The 15,770-nt window shown below is 38.9% G+C and overlaps 1 protein-coding gene across 2 annotated transcripts in view; it reads left to right on the forward strand.

The window, feature by feature from the left end:
- LOC129751828 (putative leucine-rich repeat-containing protein DDB_G0290503) overlaps nucleotides 1–13,787 on the forward strand; it is a 29,898-nt gene extending 16,111 nt beyond the window's left edge. For both annotated transcript variants that reach the window (XR_008738801.1, XM_055747562.1), the window contains one exon: nucleotides 12,105–13,787. Coding sequence is in view for 1 of the 2 variants with exons in the window: in XM_055747562.1 (XP_055603537.1) it covers nucleotides 12,105–12,113 (9 nt within the window). In the remaining variant the exon portion in view is untranslated. The remainder of the gene's footprint in view (nucleotides 1–12,104) is intronic.
- The last annotated feature ends 1,983 nt before the right edge of the window (nucleotides 13,788–15,770 follow it).

Below are 15,770 nucleotides of genomic sequence, written 5' to 3' on the forward strand. Positions count from 1 at the left end.
GACTTAAGTCCCGTATAACGTACGAATAGATCACTTTTGCAAACTTTCAAGTTCGTTAATGAGTACATATAGTTCACTCAAAACAAGTCACATACAACGTACATATAAAACACTTTTGCAACTTTCAAGTTCATTATGAGTACATAAAGTTCACTAGAGGGAATTGGGCAGTTGATCATCTTTGTTAGCCAATATGTAACTTTCAAAGCCTTCATTCAAGTAAGTATGAGGCTTTTGGTTGCTTGGGAATGGATGGTCTTCCCAAGCAACCAAAAGCCTCATATTTACTTGAAGTTGGTTTTGCACAGGAATATCACAAGAGCGTACTGACTGACTAATCATTCATTGAAACGACAACACCAAAAACGTAAGGAACTTTGAGACAACTGATGTTAGCTTGGACGAAGAAGAATAGTGTATAAGAACACAGGTGGAGGTCTTTGTAAAGAGAGTACTCCTCTACTAAGCAAGGGCGTAAAGGAGCTAAGATAGGTTGCAAATGGAGGGAAGAGAAGTCCTGCCGCAGACGGGTTCACTGGAAACCTCAGTAGTAGGAGCAGATCCCGATCGTAGAAAGAGGTGCACCAGGGGCATAACAAATTGTGGCCTTTTGGAGGTAGCCGATATGGTTGACAAGATGCAGGAGTATATGCGAAGCATCAGTAACGTGCACATGCACGTCAAGAACTGTGTTCCACAAATGATAGTGTTTTTGCAGAGTGCCGTCGAAGAAAGAACGAACTAGTTCGGAAAGCTGAGGCTGCGGAGAAAGTCCGGGAAGAATCAAACTTGGTTGCTCCTCAAGGTTCTTCGAAGGTGTCAAAACCTAGGAGAACCACGAAAAGAGTTCGCGACTCCCCGATTGTAAATGAGCCGTCCAAGAAAAGGCGGCAGTTGTGCTTGAAGAAAGACACAGCCAGGAAGGAACGTCTGGATAAACGATGCAATTTGTGTAGCGGAATATTCATCGGTAGCAGAATTCTCAAACACCTCCGAAGGGAACAGTGAAATCAAAAAGTGGAAACAAAAACATTCCCCCATCCCCTTCTTGGAAGTGGGGTGCAATGCACAACACTCTTGAGTGCCCTTACAAGGACCACAAGTGTAGTGAATGCGGAAAAGGTGGTCACCGAGAAGGTTATTGTGCGACCTTAAAAAGTGTAAAGCCCTATCGAAAACGAAATACTAACACTTTTCCGGCAAGAACACTCAGTGTTAGCACAGTACAAAGAAAGTGGCGTTTTGTGTAGGCGAAATTAAACAGTGCTGGAAGTGAAACTCCAGTTGGACACTGGATCCAATATCAGTATCGTGTCGAAACGTGTGTGGGAGACTGAGACGTCAACGTCAACGGTCAGCTTCGCCGTGGAACATTCTACGTGGTGGACAAAGAATCTGCTTGGCATCGATCTGCTTGATGCATTTGGCCTCTACTGGTCAGTGCCAATTTCGTCGTTCTGCAACCAGATTACCAAACCATCTACATCGTTGGAATCACTAAAAGCAGCATACCCGACCATTTTAAGGTGTGCCCTAGGATTGAACAGTAAAACCAAAGTACAGCTGGAACTGAAACCGGATGTCCAGCTAGCTTTCTGGCCAAAGCGTCCAGTGGCTTACGCAATGCTAGGTACCGTTGACGATGACCTCTATTGGCGTGAGCGCGCAGGCATCATTTCACCGGTTGATTTCTCCAACTGGGCTGCTCCGATCGTGGTCTTGCGGAAATCCAACGAGTCGATACGGATTTGTTCACTTTGGAGACTACTCCACCGGGTTGAACGAAGCCTTGCAGCCGCACCCCACCAGTACCCGATTCCGCTCCCTGAAGACAATTTTACGAAACTGTACAATTGCACCGTCTTTAGCCAAATCGATCTATCTGATGCCTTTCTACAGGTCGAGGTTGATGAGGGTAGCCGGAACCTGCTTACCATCAACGCGCATCGCGGGTTATACCGGTACAATCGCCTTCCGCCTGGCATCAAAACAGCACCCGGAGCTTTTCAGCAGCCGATAAACACCAAGACAGCTGGTCTCAGCTGAACTTCTGGATACCTCGAAGTACGTTGTTCTTGGAGACGAATCCAAAAAGGAACTCCTAGTCAATCTCGAAGCGCTTTTCAAGCGGATTCACGACTTCGGATTTACATTGCGCCCGGAGAAATGCACTTTCGTCCAGCCTTAAATCAAATACTCGTCATGTTCTACGTTCAGATCTAGCCAAAGTGCAAGCCATCAACAAGATGCCCAATCCAGTTGACGTGTCCGGAGTCCGTTCGTTCCTCGGAGCCAGCTAAGTTCAGTTGGACCCCTGCATGCCAAGAATCGTTCTCCAAGTTCAAGGAGATTCTCACTTCAAATCTTCTGCTTACCCACTACAACCCGAGGCTCGACATAGTCGTCTCGGCGGACGCTTTTTCTGTCGGAGTTGGGGCTACTATTCGTCACCGATGTCTGGACGATTTTGTGAAATTCATCTAGTGTGCAACCAGGGCGCTTACACCTGCGGAGAAAAATAATAGCCAGCCTGACAGAGAAGGATTAGCAATCATTTAGCAACGACCATACTCCACAAAATGATATTTGGCCGCCACTTCCTCCTACACATAGAATCGCCTGCAACGATGGGCACTGATGCTGTACAATTTCTCCATCGAACATGTGCCGACAGCGAAGTTTGGGGACGCCGATGTACTTTCGCGGCTGATCCAAAACCAAACGAAGCCGGACGAGGATTATGTAATCGCTTCTTTGGTTCTCGAGGATCACCTGAGGTCAGTCGCTTTCGATTCTCTTAATGCACTTCCCCTTACTTTTAGCGACATTCAACAAGCCACGCAAACCGATCTGATCATGAAGAAGGTCTAAGGTTGGGCCAATCCAAAAGCCCTATCTATTCCAGAGCTCAAGCGTAAACCGGTCGTAAACCGAAGAGAATCCCTCACAATTTTCGAAGGTAGCATACTTTTCGGGGAACGGTTGGCCATTCCCGCTCCATTCCGCAAGAGCTGTCTCGACCAGCTTCATCGTGGCCACCCCGGCACTAAGCGTATGAAAGCCATCGCTCGTTCATACGTGTATTGGCCGAATGTTGACAACGAAATCTCCAGCTACGTCCAGGCTTGCCGACACTGTGCACTGACAGTGAAATCTCCACCACACTCTGCGCTGTGGCCCAAATCCACCAAGCCATGAGAACGAGTGCACATCGATTATGCTGATCGATTCCTTCACCAAGTGGCCTGAGATCGTTCGGACGAGCAGCACCACAAGCACTGCCACAATCAACATTCTCCGAGAACTCTTCGCTCGTTTTGGAATGCCGACAACTTTGGTGAGCGACAACGGGCCCCAGCTTTGCAGCGCTCTGTTCCAAACCTTCTGCGCTGAAAACGGCATTCAGCACCCCACCTCGACCAAGCTGAACGGTTCGTGGACACCTTCAAACGGGAAATTCGAAAAATTCGAAGGATGAGTAGTTCGGTACCGATAAGCGAAGCGTTGTGTACATTTTTGCTGACCTACAAAAGCACACCCAATCCAGCGACGCCTGAAGGGAATTCGAACATCCTTGGATCTACTTCGCCCACCAGTTCACAGCGAAAATCCACCAGCTGAGCTCAACCGAAGCTTCCAGAGCCATGACACGATTAACACGAAGTTGTTTTCATGGAACCAATGGCACTTAAAACCTGGAACGATTGTCACACGAATCGGAAACGTCATGTCCAACGTGCATCTGGAGAACGGTAAGCTCGTGCGATCCAACTTAAGCCAGCTTCGCAATCCTATTCCAAGTGGGCCAACAAATTCTCCGAAACCATCGCAACTTCCGTTGACCATTCAGCTGGACGTCTGGAACTTGCCAGAACCTCCAATACGGGCCTCAGCCTCTGTGCAATCCAGCCCACCATCAACAGCGTATGGTCGTACAGCTTCGCTGCCAACTTTTACACCGAACACTGTTGTGCGAGATACAAGACAGTTCCAAGTAACAATTTAAATTCTATAAGAAACTGCAAGGGCGCTACAAAACCTCGTTATAAAACAACGAAAAGTTATATTAACCCCATTAAAACATCTATATAACACTTATAAGAGTAAAAAGGCCCATCTACAGGAGGTTCTGAAGAGAACATTTCAAACACCCTATAAAACCATCCGAGAGCAGGTTGCAGATAATTAAATTAAATCTCGATGCGTAAAAATAATCTTTCGTGAATTTTTTGTCCGCAATGGGTTTTTAATTAGAATAAAATTAGCGTACTTAACAAAAAAAAAAAAGATTTCATTTGCAAAGGCTGAAGAATGACTATTATATTCCCAGTATTATATCTATCAACTTCTTGATATCTCCATGAGTAAAATTGTTGCGCTTTCAATTTTATCGATTAAAATTGAAAAAAACTGGGAGATAAACCGTGCGCCCACTTAAAGTGACGAATTATTAAAGTTCATTGCATGATTTTGGTTCACAATCAAACTTTCACCGGATCTGTTTCAGTGATATATGGATTTTTCGACTAGATGACAAAATAGGACCACTAAATAATAAAAATTAAAACTCACTGCGGGTATAAATCGATTAGAAAATGTTTATTTAAACTTTCCATTCGTACAAAAAACACTTTCACACAGACGGCTACCGCAAGCTAATTCACTAAAATCGTAAGTCATTTCACTTCCGTGGCACTTCCCGAAGCTGTCTGAGTTCTCCGGATTCCGAGAGTTTGGCTTGCATGCTGTATTTCCTTGGGAATTCGTGCAGGATTCTGTAAAATTCACAATAATTTTAGATTTAAAATATAATAAATTAATTAAACACCTACCAATTTCTTCTTGCTCCGTTTATTTTGCATTGTTTCTATATTTTTTAAACGGTGGCGTGAGTGACTTTTTCCTAATTTCTGCATGTCAATTGATAATGCAGCCAGCTGGATGTACCTTCATGAAATCTCCTTCAGTTTTAGTATTCATCAATAGATTAATCGTTGGAGAAAACCACTCCAAGAATTCGGATCCGATTTCTAAAATTATTTTCAGTTTGTTTACGTTTAAACCAAAGGTGCCAAGTGTCCAGATCTATGCAAGCTTAGCTTGATTTTCAAGATACCGTCCATATTTAAAAAAAATCTTGAACTGTCCTGATAATAGAAAAAATAGTCTTTAAAAGTACCGATTGATCCTCTTTTTCGAAAAAGTATATCGATTATAACTATGTAAATTTAAAGTTTAAAAATAAGAACATGAAACGTATCCGTAATAAAATAAATCAACCCATTAAACCGATGATAATTTTCGGTGCAAATAAAATATTTTTGACAAAAACACCTGGCATCTCTGATTACAACCTGATGATTTTTTTTTCTTTTTTTGAGCCGTTTGACAATTCATGCACGTTCATTTAAGAATACCTACTCCGGTTTTATACGAGGTTTTGAAGTTGCTGTATAGTGGCCTTGAATGCGAATATAAAGACTTTAATATAAAATAACTAGCTGATCCCGTACGAACTTCGTTTCGCTTTAAATCATTGGTACGTCAAAATGAGTTAAGAAAATGAATTCGAAACATTCTTTCGACAATTTTGGGGAAAAAAATTCAGTGTTTAAAGTCGCTACTATTACTATTACTTGAAATTCGAATTAAACGGTTGATTGGCTTTTTATTAAAATTTATGTGAGAGTTTTTTCTTCTCGATCGGTTGCAAAATCTAGACATTATGGCAGAAACATGTACTATTTGTTTATGTGCACGACTCTTTTGCTTGACCTTCACACTTAAATTGGTATCAATTAACTGCCTCCAACAAAATTATTGCACAAAACACTGAACTTTCAATGAAACCCTCTTTTTCTGTCCCATGGCCCGAAATTCGATAATTGAAACCAATTTTACGTTCCTCAAAACTCCCTTGTCCCATTTTTTCTTTTCAAATTATATGTAAAATAACGTCAGGAACTTGAAAACAGTGATCAGTGAACATGCGAACACGGAACATGCTACCTGGAGTCAATTGTTCTTAGTTTATAACCCTCATCTGAACATTTTCATTCAGTGAGCAACTAACATGGACGGCCTTTTTTTGACCACGATTCAAAACTTGACACCTGAAATCAAATATCTTTTCTGTTGAACTCCCATGTGCCAATTTTCATTACAATTCTATGCTCAATCAAGAGAATATCGTAAAAACAGTGAACAGATAACAACCCCTTTTGCCGACCCCTGAGTCAAGATTTGGAACCTGAAAGCAAAAGAGCGTCCCTCAAAACTCCTATGCGGAAATTTTCATCTCAATCCAATATAGAATAACGTCAAAATCGCAAAAACATTAAAGTTGGGTATGGACGACTCCTCCAGCTGACTTCTGATCCTCAATTCGAAACTTGAAATCGATTGCTCGTCTTTCAAAACACTCATGTGCAAATTTTCATCACAATCCAATGTAAAATAAAACCAATATCGCAAAAACATTAATAAGTGGATATGGACGACCCCTTTTGCCGACCTCAAACCCTAAATTTGATAACTGTAATCGATTGCTCGTCTCTCGAAACACTCATGTGCAAATTTTCATCACAATCCAATGTAAAATAAAGCCAATATCGGAAAAACATTAATCAGTTGATATGGACGACCCCTTTTGCCGACCTCAAACCCTAAATTTGATAACTGTAATCGATTGCTCGTCTCTCGAAACACTCATGTGCAAATTTTCATCACAATCCAATGTAAAATAAAGCCAATATCGGAAAAACATTAATCAGTTGATATGGACGACCCCTTTTGCCGACCTCAAACCCTAAATTTGATAACTGTAATCGATTGCTCGTCTCTCAAAACACTCATGTGCAAATTTTCATCACAAACCGGTGTATAATAACGCCAATATCGCAAAAACATTAATCAGTTGATATGGAAGACCCCTTTGGCCGACCCCTGACCCTAAATTTGATAACTGTAATCGATTGCACGTCTCTCAAAACACTCATGTGCAAATTTTCATCACAATCCGATGTATAATAACGCCAATATTGTAAAAACATTAATCAGTGAATATGGACGACCCCTTTGGCCAACCCCTGACCCTAAATTTGATAACTGTAATCGATTGTTCGTCTCTCAAAACACTCATGTGCAAATTTTCATCACAATCCGATGTATAATAACGCCAATATTGCAAAAACATAAATCAGTGGATATGGACGACCCCTTTTGCCGACTCCTATCCATAAATTTGATAAACGTAATCGATTGCTCGTCTCTCAAAACACTCATGTGCAAATTTTCATCACAAACCGGTGTATAATAACGCCAATATCACAAAAACATTAATCAGTTGATATGGACGACCCCTTTGGCCGACCCCTGACCCTAAATTTGATAACTGTAATCGATTGCTCGTCTCTCAAAACACTCATGTGCAAATTTTCATCACAATCCGACGGAAAATAACGTCAATAACGTGAAAACATTATTTGTCTTGTATGGACGACCCCCTTCAGAAGGGGTCGTCCAAAAATCTAAAAACATTTTTCATCATTCCTGGTCCTAATGAGCATCCATGCCAAATTTCAGATCTCTAGCTCTTAAGACGGCTGAGTCTATAGAGGACAAACAAACAAACAAACAAACAAACAAACATACAGATAATTGCTTTTTATATATATAGATATTGAAATAGATACGGGTTTTATAAATTATTTTAAAGTCATTTTGAAGCCTTCTTGTAGATAAAATATATTACGATATTCGCCAAATAAGCTTTACAGCGAACAACACTTTTCCAATGCCCCTAAAAACCTCCCTTTTTTCTTACAAAACTATTAGGAGTTTGAAATGTTACTTGGGAGTCTCCATATATCCCCTCGATTTCACCATTGCCTTCAACGTCTTCTTCTACCTCACCTCTTCTGATACAGTTGAGTTTCAATCAGCCATCGAGCAAACAGCTGTATACTTTCCTCGTCGATCTTCTCGGACCATAAGACCCCGATCCGGTTTGATCCGTACCTGCTGTATTAAGGGAGAAGATGTTAGGGCGTGAAACACCCTATGAAAAAACCCTGTCAACAAACAATAACAACACATTATTATCATTGTTTATTTTAGAATCGAGTATCGTGGCACCTACATATATCTTCTTTGTAAACATTTCCATTCATTGTGTCCCCAGTGATGATAATCTTAGTCTTCTTCCCAAAACTACAGATCTTTTGCCAAATCATCATTTTACGAGCAAATTTATCTGCGAAAACAAACTTGAATCTATCTGCAACATTCCCTTCACGCTTCGCAAGGTAAAATTTTTTACCGGGTATTTGTCCAAAATTCATTTTGACGTAAGTTTCATCGTCCATCAAAATGCATCCGTTGTACTTGGTCAACACTTTCTTGTACAACTTCCATGCCCTGGTTTTGGCAACCAGGTTTTGTTTCAGCGTCCTGTTGGGGTGTTTGCTTGCATGATACTACCGCAAGCCTTCTCGCAAACAAATTCGTCGAGCTGTACTGTGGTTCTTCTTGAACTTTTTCGCCAAATTTCGCAAGGAGATTGCAGGATTATTGTTAACTGATCGAATTACCTTTGCTCGCAGCTTCCGGTCATATGTTCCACTTTTACGCCTGGTTTGTTTTGCTCGATCCACCGTAAGGGTCTCCCGGTAACGTTGCAGCACCGAATTCACAATAGATTTTGGATATTTCAGGAATTTCGCGATCTTTACTCCTGACCACGTCGGTTTCTCTACGTGAGTGTGCAGAATTTTCTCTCGCATTTCGCGTTCCATCGTCGATAACTTTTGACTGGCTGCTTCAATCCTGATGAAATTTTCACCACTAAGTGAACAAACCATCCGGATCAAAACACTGTCAATAGATTCACGATGTGACAACTAGGGGCGCTGCAGTAAATGAAAAGATGCGACCAGATTCTATGTGATACAGACTTTACACTTTTTTAGATTTCAAGTTGTTATCTAAACTCACTTGAAAATTGAACGATTTGTTCAAACTGTCCTCTCGACACACTCCATAAATTTTTCTTATCTCCAACTGTAATTTCGCTCGCTTTTCAACACGCTTGTAATTTTAATCAATAGTACTCTTTTTAAATCAATCGTCCTCTCAACATATCCTCAGATCTCATGTAATGCTCGTTAAAACTTTCTACTCATTTTGCTTTGTCATTATTTCAAGCTGTTCTTCCAACGCACTCGAAATTGATTACAATTTTTTTCTGCCCTACTCTCTACTCGCTCGCTTCTTCCCTCATACCTCAAGCTATCTTCTCAACCCGATTTATTTTTCTAGTTAATACACTCGTTTAAGCTGTCTTCTCGATCCGCTAACGAATTTGCAAGCTGTCCTCTCAACTCGCTTGATGATCAATACACATAGGTTGTCTTCTCAACTCACCTGCGAGTTTTCAAGATGTGCTCTCAATGCACTTCAGAAGAAATTACAAACTATCTCCTCAACTCTTTTCAACAGTTTTTTACCTTATTTCGAAATGTCTTCAATTCACTTGAGATTCCATCTTCTCCTAGATGATCTCTTAACTCATTTCACGATTTGTTGTTTAAATTGTCCTCACAAACAGTTCTGAGGAGATTTTTTCTCATTTCTTCCAAGTTGTCCTCTCAATTCACGTAATCACCAAGCTGTCCTCTCAATTCACTTGTTGGTGTTTTTCTTTTAAATTTTTTCATGCTTTCCTATTTACCCGCTTGATCACCAAGCTGTCCTCTCAACTCGCTTATTGGTGTTATTTTTTAGTTAATATCAAGCTGTCCTTTAAATTTCATTTATCACCAAGCTGTCCTCTCAACTCGCTTATTGGTATTTTTTCATCATTTATTTCAAGCTGCCCTCTCAAACCGCTTGATCACCAAGCTGTCCTCTCAACTCGTTTCTTGATGTTGTTTTGTCCTCCCAACCCATTTATTTGTATTTTTTTTTTAATTTATTTCAAGCTGTCCTCTCAATTCGCTCAATGACTTTCAAGTTGATTTATTCTCTCAATTAGATTTATCACCAAGGTGTCCTCTCAACTCGCTTATTGGTGTTTTTCTTTCATTTTTTTTATTCGATTTATCACTAAGCTGCCCTCTCAATTCGTTCCTTGATGTTGTTTTATCTTCTCAACCCTTTTATTTGAATTTTTTTTTCAAATTTATTTCAATTCGATTTATCACCAAACTGTCCTCTCAACTCGCTTATTGTTGTTTTTTATTAATTTTTTTTTCAAGCTGTCCTTCCAATTCTATTTATCACTAAGCTGCCCTCTCAACTCGGCTATTGGTATTTATTTTTTCATTTATTTCAAGCTGCCCTCTCAACCCGCTTGATCACCAAGCTGTCCTCTCAATTCGTTCCTTGATGTTGTTTTTTCCTCTCGACCCACTTATTTGTATTTTTTCCAATTTACTTCAAGCTGTCCCAATTCACTTAATCACTTTCAATTCGATTTATTCTTTCAACTCGAATTATCACCAAGCTGCCCTCTCAACTCGCTTAATGGTGTTTTTTTATTTATTTCAAGCTGCCCTCTCAACTCGTCCCTTGATGTTGTTTTGTCCTCACTACCTGCTTATTCATTTTTTTTTTGTCAAATGTATTTCAAGCTGAACTCTCAATTCGCTTAATCACTTTCAATTCGATTTATCCTTGCAATTCGATTCATCCTTGCAATTCGATTTATCACCAAGCTGTCATCTCAACTCGTTCATTGATGTTGTTTTGCTCTCACAACCATAACCAAGCTGTCCTTAAACTTGCCTTATATTTCATTTTCATTCTTATTTAGGTACTATTTCTTAAAACACTTTTGAGTCATTTGTAAAAATGCTAATTGTTTATCACATACGGCACTATGTTATCTTTTTTCACTTTGATCGAAATAGTTCCCGGAAATCATCTGACTGTACTTATTTTTGGCTTCAACTACGAATTACCCATTTCACAGCATTTTTTTACTTAATGGTAATTCATAAAATATCTGGATTCTAGGCAACTGTGATGAACATTTATTCAACGTGAATCCTTGATCGCTTTGTTCACTTTTTTTGATTTGATTTTTTGATAATTTTCTGTTCAATTAAATTCACGAAAAATAAACTGTCACGGTCGCCAAACATGCAGGTTGGCCGGGTATTCCGTAGCGGTGCCGTCGGTCTGCTTGATTGTTCCCAGCCCAGGGAAACTACAATTTCTGTCCTCTTGCACGCATACTTTTATAGATGTTTTTGAAGCTCAGTTGGTCTTTGATCATCTCATATAGTTACTTACGATTGGACTCGCTGTTGCACGTTCCAGCTGCAACGATGCTACAAAATCATATTACCACTTCGAGTTTAAGTTTCAATTAGAAGAATAGCGTGTATGATTGTCACCACGAAGGTCGGGGTTCGATTCCCATGCTGGGCAAGTTTTTTTCATAAAGTAATTTGGATACTTGAAAGACCATTCATGTTGAATGTAGGAAGAAGCAAGGCGCGTGTCATCATGGTGGAACTCAGTCAATTATGTAGGGAAGTTTTATGAACTGATGCCTAAGGTGTTTAAATTGAGATAAAGAGATAATTTTTGTTTATTTTAGGAAGCAGACTGAAAACGCTGCTGGAAACTTTATAGAAGGTCATTTAGACTTGTTTTGGAACTAGAAAGTATCAATAAAAATTTGGCTATGGCAGACATATTACTTCTTCAAGTGTTTTGATGGAAAGTCCAGCAGTCAACCGAGTGAGCTCATCACCGTGTCACCGTGGTGTAATTGACTAACGCGCCGTTGTACTGAAGCGCAGATTGCAGGTTCAAGTCCTGTCGGTGATCCGTTGAATCTTTTTCGAAAAATTCATAATATTTACGGCTAATGTTCTTCTTTTTTATCCTCATGTTTTTCTAAAATTACCCATCACCTTCTAAGTTTGAGACCTATTTTTTACCATTTTTAAACTGAAGAGATTGTTTCATGTCTCCAAGCGGCTTTCTAGTTTATATTTTAGAATTTTAATAACCATTTTTATCTGTACGACTATTTTAAAACCATGTAGTTATTTTTCATCTCTTCCAACTCTAATTCAACTTTCCTCTTTCAGATGATGTAAAATGACTATCGTGAAATGCGTAGACACTTGGCGATCGGAACCGGAAATGGAAAAGCAAAACCTCTATTGAAAATTGAAAATCCCACCCATCTAACCCCAAATGATGCGAGCGCAGGGTGGATCGAATTGATGAGAAGATTGTTAAGGAATTGAATCTAGTCGTTGATTTTGTTGTTAGTACTAGTTGTGTTTAGCCAGAGCAGGAAATTAGGGGAAAGAAATCTTCACAGGCATATGAAAGGCTTTACACTCAAACGGTCCCAAAACTTTGGCATCTTCAATTGAGCTCAGCCGGTTTAGTTTTAGTAAGCATAAACAGAAACTTAATTGTTACACACTCCAATTACCAATTTTTGTACAGTTTTGTTTTTACAGAAGCACCTACCCACACATAACAGTTGATAAAACGTAATTATTTAAGCAAACTCCCCTCTACGTTAGAATTCAAAACGACGAAAAAACGAACGAAATCTCTTGCGAAACTTTGTTAATACTCAGATTTATTTTTGTTTAAAATAACAGAAAAAGTTTAATTTCATGAAAACTACCCATTCATCTGTTCAATCAGTCAAGGAAAGGAATTTGGAATTTGTTACTAACAGAAACCACCCTATTTGATTTGATTCGTTTCGCTGCAGTTTTAATTCGTTCAGTTTTTTTTTTTCTGAGTTTTGTTACGAACTCGATTATTTATTTTTAAGTTTTTTAGTTTTATTGCCAAAACTGCCAAAAAGATTATACTCACCCAGCAACAGGACCCTTTCTCACGACACGATGGCACTTGGTTTTCATCATTATTTCCCAGTTTGCGAATAATTATGTTAAGCTCTTTTGCACTGCACGTTACGCCCGTAAGTTGTAGGTTTTAGTATCTTTATTTTGTTTAGTTCGGTTTAAGCTCCAGTAAGTTGTGATTATTTTTAAACTGTCAACCGAAGAACGGGGAAAGTTTTCCCTTAAAGAAGTTTGACCAGTTGTTAGTACAATTTTGTTCGTTTAAAACAACCAAGAATTTTGAACAATCTTCAGAAGAATTACTTTCTTTACTTTGATTATGTTTTTCTTATTTTCTGTACAAATTCAGTCAATTTTTTCTTCGTTCTATCATTAGTTTGAAATTGCGAATCGCTCATATCGACTCGAAAGAAAAACGTAACAAAATACTTACGAATCTAGTTGTTGTTTCTCTGTTAGAAAGTCATTCAATCAGTTAGATTGAAGAAGAAAAACATAATTATCCGAACCCAAATCACTAAGAAGTGAATCAATGCAATCAAACATAAACCTAAAATACTCCTCTACAAAGATTGAGATAACCTTGCATGAAGGTGTTATATTTGTATGAAGATATCTTGTAGCAAGTTACATAACAAACAAACCCACACCAATTGAAACAAAATAACCTAATCAGTGAGTTAGTGAGCTTCCATGAGCTTAAAAATCGGTACTAGAAGAAATCCACCTCACAAGGCAAATAATTTATTCTCAATACGACCAATGCTTTTTTACGATGGAGAATGTACCATTCAAAACACCAGAATATCCTATGGGACGGATAAGATTTGAAAACATGAAAAACATTGTTGTATTGTGGAAGCACATAACCTCCCCACGAATTCCCTCAAAAAAGGATAGCGAACAGGAAAAATACAAACTGAAATTTTTGATTCAAAACTGTTCCTTACTGTTGCGTTTCATTTAACTAAAACATCCGAAATTACCATGTCTTCTACAAAAATAGTACCTCCAAAACAAAAAGTTTCTTCTACTTTTTAAAATGTCAAACATATGTGAATTTTTAAGAAGGTTTTTGAATCAAAATCGCGATCCATACCGAAATTTAGTGGATACCTACAAATATAGAATCTTATGAAAAGAATTCTTAACTTCTTTTGACACGTTCGTCGTCACGCTTATTTTGGTAATTTAACCAAAGAAATTCTCGGAGCGAGAAAGAAAAGAGGGAGAACTCCAAAATTCGAAACTATCCACTGAGTGACTATCTTGAGTAAGAGAACGTTACACGTTTTTGATGTGACGAGGCCTTCCAGGAAATACACCCGTAACCCGAATATGGGTCCCATGGCGACGAACGTGTTAAGAGCTTATTGAGAGATAAGGGAAGAATGACTTTATCCTTTATTCAGAGGAACCTCAATGAATGTTAAGAGTATTAGATGAGAAATGAGCTGAGGAAAATAATTATAATTAAGTATTTAAAAATGGAAGTCAATCAGAATATTTAAAAATGATTATTTCTATCAGTGAAGATGGTGAAAATACACGGGCTAAAAATACATGGAAATGCACTATTCTGATCATCAGAGTGTATACTGAGAGTAAACAAAAAATGAGAGAGTGAGCGTCACCTCCATCTGTACCGTTGAGCCGTCAACACGTACGCCGGAGCATCGTATCGTTGCTGTGTACCTGCAGGAACATTTTACATTATTTATTTTTTCCTTACCTGTATTTCAATCAGCACTTTTCAGTGCTAAAATTATTTTCATTTTCTTTTATTCATATTTTCTCTTTTCTTTCCAGCATGGGGAAGTCTTCGGCCGGCTCAAGGGCCGGAAGAAAACGGATTGCTGAACCTAATCCAGGGCCATCTGCCAAAAAAGTTGAAATTTCCAATTCATTCGATGTCCTTCATAACATCGGTGATGAGGAAATATTCATATTTAATTCTGATAAGAGTACTAAGAAACCTTCTTCTTCTTCTTATACTCTTAAAAACGAAAAGATTCCACCAATAACGGTCACGATTCCTGACTTCAATGCCTTTCGAAAAGAAATCGTCACTTCCGTCAAGGATGTGAAGATTTCTTTTCAGATCGGTCGAAGGGGAACTGCTCGTATATTGGCGGAATCTTTTAATGATTTTCAAAAAATTTTAAATTATTTGAATAATAAAAAACACCAATTTTTTACGTACGACACTAGAGGTGATCGTCCTTTTAAAGTTGTACTTCGTGGTCTCACCGGCGATCAGACACCGGATGAGATCACAAATGAATTAAATTCTTTGTTAGGTTTTTCTCCAATTCAAGTAATTCAAATGAGGAAAAGAACCAACACGAATAATACCAGTAGTGTTGGTTTTGCTCCTGAACTTTATTTGATCCATTTTAAAAAGGATCAGGTTAATAATTTAAAAATTATGGAAAAGGCTCGTCTTATGTTTCATTGTCGAGTAAAATTTGAACCTTTTCGTAAATCTACTACCAATTTTTTACAAAATATTACGCAATGTCGTCGTTGTCAAGCTTTTTGTCATGGCACTAAAAATTGTAGAACGAATGCCAGATGCATGTTTTGCGGCTCATTCGATCATGAAAAATCTAAATGCCTTTTTGGTGGTGATAAGCCAAAAACAGAATTTTTTAAGTGTGCGAATTGCGCAGGTAATCATTCCTCGAATTCTCTAGATTGTCCCGTTAGGGCAAAAATTGTTGCTTCTAGGAAAAACCCCAAAGTTTCCAGAAAAGTTTCTTCTCCTCCTTCCTCTTTTTCGTCTTCACACGTCAGACCGGCAAACAACCTGCCTGTTCGCGGTCAGCCTCGGCCTACATTGGAATCACGGCTGGGTAATACCCGAAGTGCTTTTAATGTTACCTGGGCTGATTCTGCGCCCCAGACTCGTTGTTTATCGTT

This window comes from Uranotaenia lowii, chromosome 3 (assembly GCF_029784155.1).
Source record: "Uranotaenia lowii strain MFRU-FL chromosome 3, ASM2978415v1, whole genome shotgun sequence".
Taxonomy (NCBI): Eukaryota; Metazoa; Arthropoda; class Insecta; order Diptera; family Culicidae; genus Uranotaenia; species Uranotaenia lowii.